General features: G+C 34.6%; 1 protein-coding gene across 1 annotated transcript; it reads right to left on the bottom strand.

Moving 5' to 3' along the window:
* Window positions 1–681: 681 nt before the first annotated feature.
* On the bottom strand, window positions 682–2,134 carry LOC104611062 (Surfeit locus protein 6). Its single transcript, XM_010277976.3, has one exon. The coding sequence runs from the start codon at window positions 2,011–2,013 to the stop codon at window positions 1,003–1,005; it is 1,011 nt and encodes a 336-aa protein (XP_010276278.1). The 5' UTR covers window positions 2,014–2,134; the 3' UTR covers window positions 682–1,002.
* Between the last annotated feature and the right edge of the window lie 10,213 nt (window positions 2,135–12,347).

The raw sequence follows: 12,347 nt of genomic DNA, 5'->3' as shown, positions 1-12,347 counted from the left end.
AAAGGAACAAAAGACTATTTCAGAATATCTATAAGGATCCGAAAAACCTGATATCTATTTCTTTAGGAAAGTTGATTTCTTGGGTCTCGGATTCAAAGGGAATTCAGGCTGCTCAGTTGGGGGCTAGGCTAAATTCTAGGAACCTATGGCTTCTGGAATTTTGTTATGTTTGGGTTGTTTCCCCATCTAAGGTGTTCCTTTGGGGGCCTTTGTACTAGTATTTCTTATCAATAAAGTTTACCTTACCTTTTCTCAAAAAAAATAAATAAATAAATAAAATCATTCTATATTGTACTATAGAGAAATAGAAAGTCACTTGGTCCAATTGTGCTGGATTATCATGAGGTTATAAGCTATGTGGAGTCACCTTGCAACAACTTCATCCGTTTATTCTATTTTCAATATTTTCTTTGAGGTAAGGAAAGGGCTGTTTGAGTGAATGGTATCTTTTACAGTGCATACCTTCACCTTTAAATGCTATATGCTGATAGATTTTCACCTGATATAGATAGCTTTTCAGTCAATGTAATGAGCACAGACATATCCAGTGGAACCTTAGACGAGTATTTGCTTACAAGGCACAAATAGATCCCATGATGACTAGTATGATAGGCTTTCTAATAGGCATCAATATTTACAATGGGAAAACAAACAAATTAGAATTCAATGAGACTTCTCTTATTTCCTTCTGTAGAAAGTTCAGTTTGTGTGTTAGGATAGCACTGTTTGCAGAATCAACGGATATAATGAAAGTTAGAAATAACATTTTTATCAATTAAGCATACACATAACATGATAACATCAAAGAAACATTTGCAAAATCATCAAAAAAGGAATGTTAAGTAAAAAGCCCCTTCAAATCATAAGGATAAAAAAATAATATGACAAATTCTATAGAAAATGAAAGCCTCTTTTCTTTTTCATCCTCGACATTTTCATCAGGTGCAACAAAAAGGAACTATGAAGGACTGATAATAACCTAAAACCTTAGGGGAATTCAGCTTAGGAGTCGTTAATAAACCCCTCCTTGCGACCTTCAAAGCCGGGACGCATGAGCTTTTTCTCTCTCTTTGCGATCCTCCGCAACTTCTTTTGATGAATCTTCTCAGCTATGTTACCTGACCTAGTCTGCTGCTTCTCCGCCCTAATCTTCTCCTTATTCTCGATTCTCTCCTTCCACTTCTCAACGTTTTTCTGATGCTTCTTCTTCTCTTTCTTTATGCTCTGCTTCAACAGTTTGGGATCATCGTGAACTTTAACCCCCGCAGCTCTAATTGTTGCTGCTTTCCAAGAATGCTTCTGGGAGATAACCTCACCCTTCTCTGGATCTTTCTTTGCTTCTTCGAGTCTCTTCGCTTTCTCTAGTTCCTGCAACTTTGACAGTTTTCGCTTCTTCCTGCCATGTTCATTCTCCTTCCCAATCTTAACATGAGTAAAAGTGAGTCCGTCAGAAGCCTCAGCTGCGTCTTTTTTTATTTTTTCCGAGGATTCGCTGACATTGAATTTCTTTTCTTGGGCCTCGGTATTGTTTCTTTTTCGTTTCCCTCGTTGAATTTCTTTCTTCTTCTCGTTCTTTGCTTTATCCAAGTCACCACCTTTTCGATTCCCTCGAAGCTCCTCGATTCTACGATGAAGCCGTTGCCGGAGCTCTTCGTAAGTCACCGATCGGTTTTCGGCATTGGAATGAGGATTATGTTCGGTTCCGCCCTCCCTTTCATTCTCTCCTTCTGATTTATCCTTGTACTTCTCTTTGCCATTTTCCAAACTCTGTTTGAGCAAGTCTAGGGTTGTTGAAGCTTTCTCGGGGTCTAATCGATCCCTCCGAGCTTTCTTGATGTTCTCTCTGGATTCATTCTTCGCAGAAGCTTTTGCAGTCTTGCTCAAGCCCTGAAACCACGGCTTGTCTTTATCATCAACAGGAAGATAGAACCTCGCAGGTATGAGCTCTATCAACTTGTCGAAAAACAGAGAGTGATCGTGTATAGAATGGCCCGGAGTCTCCTTCTTCTTCATCTGTTCAAAACCGACGACAAAAAAAATACAAAAATCTTCCCAAGCCTCCAACTCGAGCGGGTGCGAGGGATTGAGGCGCAGAGAAAAATGAGCGAAGGTGGAAAGAAATGAAGAGTCTGGGAGTAGGGTTTGATATGTGGTGATATGGCTAGTAGTGCTGTGAACGGTTCGGGTCTGGTCGGGACAAGATAGAACCGTTCTGAACCGACTGTTAAAATCAATAGTATCGGAATCGAACTAGACCCGAACGGTTCTATTATTTCAAAACCGGTACCCAACCAATGGGTAATCGGGACAATTGGGTGTAACTAGAGGTGTAAATCAGGCCGTGTTGCTCGTGACTCAGTATGGCTCTGCATGATTTTAACTTGGCCTAGACCGATGGTCCATGGGCCATACCGCGGCCTAACACAATTGTATGGGTCGATGGGCCATTCTGGGCTTAGGGTTTTAGGTCAATAGACTGGGCTGGCACGGGCCGCCCTATCATGTCGTTCCACTCGTGACCTATGGGCTAGCACGGCCCATTGATCCATACATAATATTATATAAATTATAATTATATAACAATATATAGTAGATAGTATATTAATAAAATAAATAATATTTTCAATTTTATTATACTATTTTATTTAATTATCGTATATATAAGCAATTGTATATATCAAAATTCATATAAAATTAAAATTTTAAGTTTTTTTTATTTTTTAAAATGAATAACTTTAGTCGAATGCACGACCCGTTTTAAACCTCTAGATCTAACCTGATTGGACCCGATGAAAGAAGAAGTCATACTTAAGACCTGTAATTTTTATAAGAGAAGAACATTTTGTTTAATAACCTATTATCAGTATATGTGATTAATCTTGCTAAAAATCAATCTGTAAACTGCCTAAAAAAACAAATGAAATGGGGAAAGTTGGGTAGACTGGCTGGGTTGCATTGCAGAATGAAATGGGGTCTATCAAGTTCCAAATACACCCCATCTATTCTTTACCGGAAAAAAAAGGAGAAAATGAAACAAAAACCACATCTGTTTTATGTTCTAGAAGTCTTCAAAATGGAACAAAAATCAGAAGCCAGAAGGTCCAAAACTTAGCCTTTTCATGCATGATGCTTTGGACGTTGGGACTCCATTTCCAGGTTTGAACTTTGATATGAGCACAAAGCCACAGAGCGTCGAAGAAAAAGATTGAGTTGAGATTTGAACAATGAGCCAATGAACACGCAAAAAAGTCTTGAGCTGAGATCAATAACTTTCTGTTTTCCCCTCCATTTGTTTTTATTCAATATTCAACGAGGAACACGAACAACTGAAGTGAACTGCCGAACAGAGGAAATGAGGAAATGAGGAACTGAGTCGGTAACGGTGAATCCTGAGAAAGTAATGAGCAAAAAATGAAAAGGCCAATAGGGTTTTAGGTTTTAAACCCTGCCTAGAATATTATATATATATATATATATATATATATATATATATATATATATATATAAACATGTAAAATATTAAAATATAATAAGTAGGTATATATATAATCGGTTCGGGTCTAATTGGTTCGGGGCAACCAAAACCAGTCCCAAACCGACAATAATCGGGACACAAAAAATAAAACTTGAACCAACTCTTCGGAATGAATTATAGAACCAGAACCATCATAAACAGTTCGCATTGTTCGGGTCTACTGGGTAGACCCAACCCATTGACAACCCTAATAGTCAATGCTTCTGATGAGAATAAAAATTATCATATTTTTATCTCCAAATATTCAGTCTTTTATATTTAATTAGTACTTAATTAGACTCATTATTCTTGTATTTCGATTCAGGGCATGAAAGAATGCGTCAAGAGAAAAACAAGGCTAATCGGGCAATTTTACCCAGTTTCGGCACCGCGAGATGATTTGAGAATAGCTCTCCCATTCGGATTTCGATTGAAAAGATTCAAGATGCATTGGAAAGATAAGGGAGAAAAAGAGGAAGGTGATAGCAAGGAGAAGACAAGCTCATAGATCTTAGCTTCAAGGGTGACATCATGAGTTCTTTCTTACCCTTTGTTTGTTTTATTTCATTTATCATGAATTAATTTATTTGTAACTAGGGTTGTGGGAAGCCTAACCACGACAATGAATTGATTTTTATTCTGATATATCCAATATTGTTATTTTCATATTGTCTATGAATTATTATGCATAATGCAACTAAGAGCTTGGCCACCTCTTAATTGATTTGGTTTATGTGAATGAATCGAGAGAGGAATTCACATAATCGACTGAATAATTCATAGTGTGAATTGAATGGTATATAGAGATATATATACATGATTCATCTGATGATATAAGTTTTTCATAGAACTTAATGCATTTCTATCACAAGAACTCTAGTCGAGAGGTCAAAGGATTACTTGATAGAGGTAGATTTGATATATCCTGGGAGAGAATATTAAATAATTTTGGAAAAACTTATGAAAATAATAAATTATCTTGGTTAATCTAATAAATTGATATCCATTGGAATGGTTAGATGGACCAACAGTCCTAGCACTTTTAATTAGATCGTTGCAAGTTTTGTCATTGATTGCCCTTATTTTTATTTCTTTTTTCTTCTATTCTTAATTTTCAGTAATTCTTATTGTTAGATCTAAAATTCGGTTGTCCAAATAATTAAGGAAGGCTATAGTTCTAATATTTATTTTGTTAAATCCGTGTGGGAACGATATCTTTATACTACTTAATAACTAGTGCGCTTGCTAGGTTTATATAATTATAGCTATCAGCTTCATAGACTCTACGATAACCAATGGATTAGAATCCCTACACCCTTCTTCATAACGATTTTCTAGCATCAAAGTTGTAGATCCTTTTCAGAAAGACAAACATTGGACTACAATCCTGATGTATAATGCACCAGTGGGGACTTGTGCGATGTGCTTTGTTAAGTGAAAATTAAACAATAGAAATACATAGAAGTATATAATTGTTTTATATAACTTTTTAATAACCAATTCGATCAAAATCGACCCAAGTTGATTGGTTTTCTAGTATTTTCAATCATCTTTGGTTTAGCAATTTTCCAACTCGACCAAGTTAGGTTAGTTTCGATTTGGCGATTTGTAAACTAACCAAAACTGAACCAACCCGACCATATATATATATATATATGTATATATATATATATATATATATATATATATATTAAATATATCTTTTTAATAAAGAAAAGTGGGAAAATTCTCATATTTCTTAGTCTAAAATATTTTATATCATAAATTTATTTTTTTTATTTTTTAATAATACCACTATAATTTATTAAATTTATTTTTTAAGTTAAAATATTTGAACAAACAAAGCAAACCAAAAATAGACCCCAAAATAATACAACCCGAGTAGGTAGATTTTCACTAATGGTCAATCGGTTTCAGGTTACAAACTCTCGACCTAAACAGGTTGATTTGGTTGGCGAAACAACCTGCAATCGACCAAACTAAACAGGTTGATTTGTTATATAATTATTTAGATATTTTAATGTTTTGTTATTTAAGATATTTAGTTATTGAAATATTTAAATAATGTTTTATTTTTTAATGTTAAATTTGTATCATTCGAATAACATTTAAATTGAATAATTCATAAAATTATAGTTTACATTGTTGCTACATAATTTCATGATGAATTATTTAGATATTTCATGATGAATTTGAGTTAATTTAGGAGGGAATCTCTCGACTAAATTAGAGATAATTTAAGAGATAAATAGGAGTTAGAGATAATTTAGGAGATAAATAGGAATTAGACAAAATTTAGGAGAAAGTGGGGGAAAGTGGTGACACTTGGCTAAGCATTAGAAAAGCAAATCCCTCTTTCTTTATAGTTGTTAGAAATAGTTAAGCCCATGTTATTTCCTTATTGGTTTAATGGTTAACTATGTGGAATAAAAAAAAAAAATTCAAAATTCAAAACAAAAAGGACATTAGGAAGGGAGTATAGAGCAAGGAGAGGCATGGTAGCATGGATCGTCTTGTTATATATATATATATATAGAGAGAGAGAGAGAGAGAGAGAGAGAGAGATGGATAGATAGATAGATAGATAAATAGATAGATAGATACAATCAAAGAAATAGTCACATGTGGCTTGAAATCACATTTGTGCCCTGTAGAGTAGAATGCGCCTCACAAAGGCCCCACATGTGCATTGGGGATATCTTCCATACTTGTCATTGGGAGATGTTTTCAATACACGATTGAGATATATTGTAGGGCATTTATGGGGTGTGCTCTGTAGGGCATAGATGCAACTTCAAAATTAGGATCTCCTCCTCACATAGCGCACCTCACACTGACCTTACAGATACATCTCACATGAATAATAACAATTAAGTACGAGAGATGTTCCTGATACATGGTGGGATGTGCTTGTGAGGTCGGTGTGAGGTGCACTCTTTAAGGAGCAGATATGGCCTCGTGAATTCATAGGTCTTTAGTTGATGTTGATTCCCATACACCTTAGATTTGAAAATCATCAAAATGTGGGGTCAATTGACCTACGTCCAACCCTAAGATACAAATTTGGGGCTCAAAACTAGTTGAATCCGAGGTCAAGTCCAAGTTTACCAATTCATACCTAATTCGAGTTTAATAAATACAACTATACAACTCAGACCTAATCCACGTTTAACCGAATATAGCTCAAGTTGGGATGGGTCATGCTATATGGGTTGGATGGATTTAATTATAAGAATTTAATGATGAGAAAAATATATTTTAAATATAGGTTTTAATGAAAGAGAATAAGAAAATATTTGTATTTCCAATTGGTTTTAAATTTTACATTCCATTTCCATCATTAATAAAACATTTCTTTTTTATCATACTTATTATTGTTTAATATGTATTTTAAAAATGTTCCCAATTTTTTAATTTCTATTATTTTCATTTTATCCATTTTTGAATTTTATTATTTAATCATGGCAACATCATCCCATTTCCATCATTAGTAAAAATATTTCTTATTTATCATACTTATTATTTTTAATATATATGTTAAAAATTTTCTCAATTTTTTTAATTTCTAATTATTTTTTCATTTTATTATTTAATCGTGGCAACATGGATTGACCCATTTGACCCAAAATGGTTTAACTTCTTACCACAACCTAGATGAAAACACTATTTTTTCTAGGTAGATTTTAAAAGTATAAGCTTTTATGTTATTGAAATTATTAATTTATTATGGATTTAATTAATAGAACTTAATGATGAGAATAAACAAAAATGGCTTAAATATATGATTCAATGAACATGAGTGCAAGTTAATAACTTAAGTTTTGGATTTACTGAAAGGGAATTGAATGCATTGAATATCTTAAAATTACCTCTTTCCAACTCATTTAATATCAATAACTAATTATCCTATTTGTCATCATTTTTATCAATAAATTTAAATATAGAGGGGTAAATTTTGTCCTAAAAAAATTTTAGAAACAACTAATTACCACACATATATATATATATTACAAAACCAAATTTCAAACATATTTGAAATCCATTACCGGCAATTTAGGTTTCCATCAAAGAGTGTAAGCCCTATCATTCACTTTGTCCAACAAAAAGGTTGATCTTATCACTATGATCACCCACTTAAGTGAGTTTTTAGACTACCTCAATATACATAGATTTTGATCCTCAATGGATCTCACTGATTAGCATATTAAAAACAACCCAATCCAACACTTAGTGCAGTACCATAATCAATTATAAGGGTTATGTATAACTTTTTAGTTTTGCTCATCAATCTCTAAGGTCTAAGGCATAACTAAAAAATCGTCCAAGTTTAATGTTTCATCCAAACACACACTACATGTGCTTTGGGGTTTAACCTCAGTAGCTGAGACAAGCTGCCCCAACTTCTTTGGTAGGACATTAGTGTCAACCTTGGTTGGATAAACTCCCCATTTCTATCCAACGGCTGAGAACATTCTAAACTAACACAAGTCTCATTAATGTCCAATTTAAGGGGTAATTTCACATAAACATATCAATATCAACATGAAACAATAATATATTTTTATTCATTTACAATAAATGTATCTGTACGTCAATTTAATTGGAGCTAAGGGCATACAATATCTAACACCATCAGTATGAAAATTTGGGGAAGAAAAAATTGACATTTCTAGTCATATATTTTGCATCATGCTAAGAAGAATAGAAAATGGACATGTTGAACAACTATTAAATGACAAGATTTAAGACGACAAAATGCTATCAACTTTTGCATTTGTTGCTCTTGATAAAAATTTCATGCAGATTGGTGGCTTTGCCCCAATCAATGCTCGTACCGAATTAGGTAGAGACCATATGCAATCTCCACAAATCAGGCCATAATCTACAGATGGACCAAAAGCTTTTGCACTTTCCTTTTTTGTTTTCTCCCACACATACAATATCAAGCTATCGACGCACATATCCAATGACAAAGTAAGAGCCTAGATAGAATGGTATTGCCATTGCCATTGGGACTAGAATAAACCTTGCCCACTTCTTATCAATAAAATCTCTAATCAAGTTAATGAGAGTAGCCACCATAAAGAACATGAAGCGAAGTGTAATGCAACATTTAAATGGATAGTGCAAAGAATGGTGGAATGCTTTATATACTTATTCTCATAGACATTGAGATCAAGTAAAGGAAATCTTGCAAATCTATAATCATCCACTGTAGTGAAGAACCATTGGAAGAGAGACCATAAGAAGCTAAATGAGAAGAACTTGCCTAATGATTTGACTTGGTTCCTAAATAATATATAAGAGAAAATCAATCAGAGATCTCAACATTCAAATTGTGAAATTTAATGAGAGAGAAACATCATGGTTTATCAAATAAATCTTACTTAGCAAGCTTAGCTCCTTGAGGAGTGTGGAAGCTATTGATAAGGTGTGTAGTTGTAGTGCCACTAGGGTATGTCAATTTAAAATCGACGATCATGATCTGATATTAACCATGAAATACGAAGTTATAATAATACTTGAAAAAATAAAATGATAAGAAAAGCAAGTTTGTTTCAAGTCTAACATTCAAAATGGAGGTGGTTGGTGGTATTGGAATTAATGGCGACTACCGTGGGGGTGGAGGAGGTGGCAGTGGCGGCGGTGTTTGACCATACGTTGAACAATGATTGAAGGTACTTTTTGGGTTAGGTTGTAAGAGGGAATGGCAAGAAAAAGATAATAGTGAAGGTTTAATAGGGTATTTTGATAATTTAACGCCTTATGTCATTTGACTTAAGGGCTAAGGGGATATTTGTCATAATGTAAAAGTTTAGGGGGATCTTGGTTGCAAAAACAAGTTCTAGGGTCTTTGTCACAGATCCCATAGTACAGGGGTCCATATAATTTACCCTATTTTTATTAAATTTAATTTGTATTTTTCTTTATATCTCCGATCATGATAGTGGATATCTGTTTATGATAAGTCCCATGCCCTAATAGTTTATATCAACGAATTATTTTCTTTTTATATCATTATTCAAATGCGTTGAAGTCTAATTCATTATTCAAATGTATATATATAGAGAGAGATAGAATTAAAAAATAAAAATAGTTTTAAATTATCTGTTATAAATATTTTATATCAATCACAAAAGTAGGGTATGGCACCTGTAAACTCAGGTTAGGATCAAAGACAGGTTACTGTTACCATCAAATCCTAAAACAAAAACCAAAATCGAAAGATAGGAGTAATGTGTGCTTTTTCCCTTTTTTTGGTACGACTGTGGCGTTGCTGGAATGATGGATTTGGACTTTGGATGAAGAATCCTTCTCTGATGCAGTGAAGCCATTTCTCATGTTAATTGTTGATGTATGGAAGCAGGGATAGGACCTTGGGATTCTCTATGTAGTACGTGCAACTTTAATATGTGCACGTGAGGTGGGGGACTCGTCACGAGTTTATTAAAAAATGGTCAAACAGCAAGAGAGAGAGATCATGAATAAACAAAGTTGAGAGGAGTTTCAATTTGTGATAAAGAGCTTTGGAACTTTAGCCGTTAGACAAAGACCCCTTCGTTAGGGTTGTTAATTTCAAAGAAGATTGTCATTTGACTATTTAAAATTTTTCAAAAGCTCAAACTACCATTTTCTAATTTATTTTATCCTTTTTTTAATTTATGAAATTATCTCACTTTGTTTTTTACACCTTATACTGTTCTTTGTCTTCTCCAATAAAGAAGATTCATTTACAGAAAGAGAGAGAAGAGATCAACAACATGAAACCAGACATTAATAAATCTATGGATGCAATTGAAAACAAGATGAAACAAGTTCATGAAGAAGAGGAGAAATTAATTAGTGGCTATGAAAACTAAAAGAGGAGTTATTGGTTCTGGAGGTGAAACTTATAGAAGAAATTGATAGTATTAGGGCTAAAAAGCTACAACTAAAGCACAAAAAGCAAAGTTTGAAACTGAGTGGGAACTAGTTGATGATGAAAGAGAAGATCTTCAAAGAGAAGTAGAACGTGTTGCTGAGGAGAGAAAAGCAGTCTTGGAGTTCCTTAAAGATGAACTTGATAGCCTAAAATTAGAGAAGGATGTGCTGCGGGATCAATTAAAACATATGCTGCTGAATCTCTTTCTTGTGAGAAAGAGGCCTTCATTAACTAGCAAGATAGAGCATGAACATTGAGATGCAGAATTGGATAGATGCATTGATAAGAGGCAAGAAGAAATAGAAAGTTATTTGAGGGAGAAGGAGGAAGCCTTTGAGCAAGAGAAAACCAAAGAACTTCAGATTAGATGAGAGAATAGAAATCAACATGGATCGTGATCGTAAGGAAAATGAGTGGGCTTAGCCAAGGAACTCTATTGAAGAACTGCAGATCCAAAGTGAAAAGCTGAAGAGATAGAGAGAATTATTGCATGAAGATAGAAAGGAAATTGATGCTCAGATAGAGCATCTTAAAAAATTAGAGGATTTAAAAATTGTCTCAAACTATTGCCCTATCCGTAATGCAAGGAGATGGTTCAGGACATGGAATGGATGATATTCAGGGATCTGGTGGCTGAGACGATCCGAGATCTTGTTGTCTTTGCCCCAAAAGTTGTTTTCCCAGTCGCTTTGTTGAAGCAACATATCTCCATTTGGGACAGTAAGGTTTTAAGAAAAAATGGCAAGAAGAAGAAAATAGAAATATTTTTGTAATTTAATGCCTTTCGTTATCTGGCTTAACGGCCCAGGGGTTATTTGTCATAATATAAAATTTCAGAGGGTCTTTGTCGCAAATTGAAGTAGTATAGGGGGGTCTCATTACCCATACATGAAAGTCAAACTCTAGCTAATCTGAGAAGTGAGAAGCGTCCCAGAATTCCTATTGATTTGATAATCTCCCGTTCTTTGTTTATGAAGTGGTGGGTTTTCATCGGAAAACAATTTTTTATGCTTCTGGGTCTTGAGTCATGAAGACTGTAGGGATCATTTGGACATAATTTTACATAGAGTTGCTTCTTCTGTTAAAGGAGGAACTGTAATATTTGATTCATAAATTCAAACAATACAAATTAAATATTCAGACAAAGCCTCTCCATTTGAAGAATCTTCATGAAGACAATCTATTATCAGGAAGGAAAAGGATCTTATATGATCAAGATCAAAGTCAAAATGAAATGCAGGGAAAAATAAAAGAATTTCTACTCTGTTCTTGTTTGATCCCTGCTATCAGTTTTATTATCTCCGGCACTCAAATCCAAGTATTTTCTTTTGGAGGGGAAAAAATTTAAAAAGTAGGCCAAAGTGAGAGATCAAAAAGGGGAGAATGAGTTGGTGAATAATGGTTAAGTTAGAAGAGAGAGATTGATCAATCAATCAATCAATCAATGAAAGTGGGAAGGGGAAGGGGAAACAACACTCTGATTGGAGAAGCAGATGAAAGAAGAGGCCTTCTTCAGAATGCCGATGAGAACTCGACCTCGTTTGGGGACCCAACGCGGAGCTCTCCCTCCGGAACGAGCTCGGCCGTTGCGCCTTGTATTTGCGGCTCCAAACCCCCAATAATGTGGCCCAGCTGTGGTGTTCTGAGTCTGAGAGTTTGCCGCCATGGCTGAGCTCGAATTCAGTGAGAACTGAGAAGTATCTGGGAAGCGGGGCGAGTCGCTTCACACACTGAAGCTTTTTGCTATATCTCGTTTTCTGGCAGCACTTCGACTTGAGAGCTGAGAGAACTGAGACTTCCGATGACGATGGCTGTTTGTTTTCAGTTTGTTTGCTATAAATAATTGGTGAGTTGGCTTCTGGGTGTCTCCAGCTTGACCACTAAAGCTTGACTGAGTCTCTCTTGTCTCTT

This window comes from Nelumbo nucifera, chromosome 4, assembly GCF_055504915.1.
Source record: "Nelumbo nucifera cultivar China Antique chromosome 4, China Antique-T2T, whole genome shotgun sequence".
In the NCBI taxonomy this organism is placed as follows: Eukaryota; Viridiplantae; Streptophyta; class Magnoliopsida; order Proteales; family Nelumbonaceae; genus Nelumbo; species Nelumbo nucifera.
Note: the sequence above shows the minus strand (reverse complement) of the source record. Positions and strands in the feature narration are given on the sequence as shown.

Bases quoted from the DNA above. Each gene is read 5' to 3' on its own strand.
- LOC104611062 (XM_010277976.3), bottom strand. From the start codon at position 2,013: ATGAAGAAGAAGGAGACTCCGGGCCATTCTATACACGATCACTCTCTG.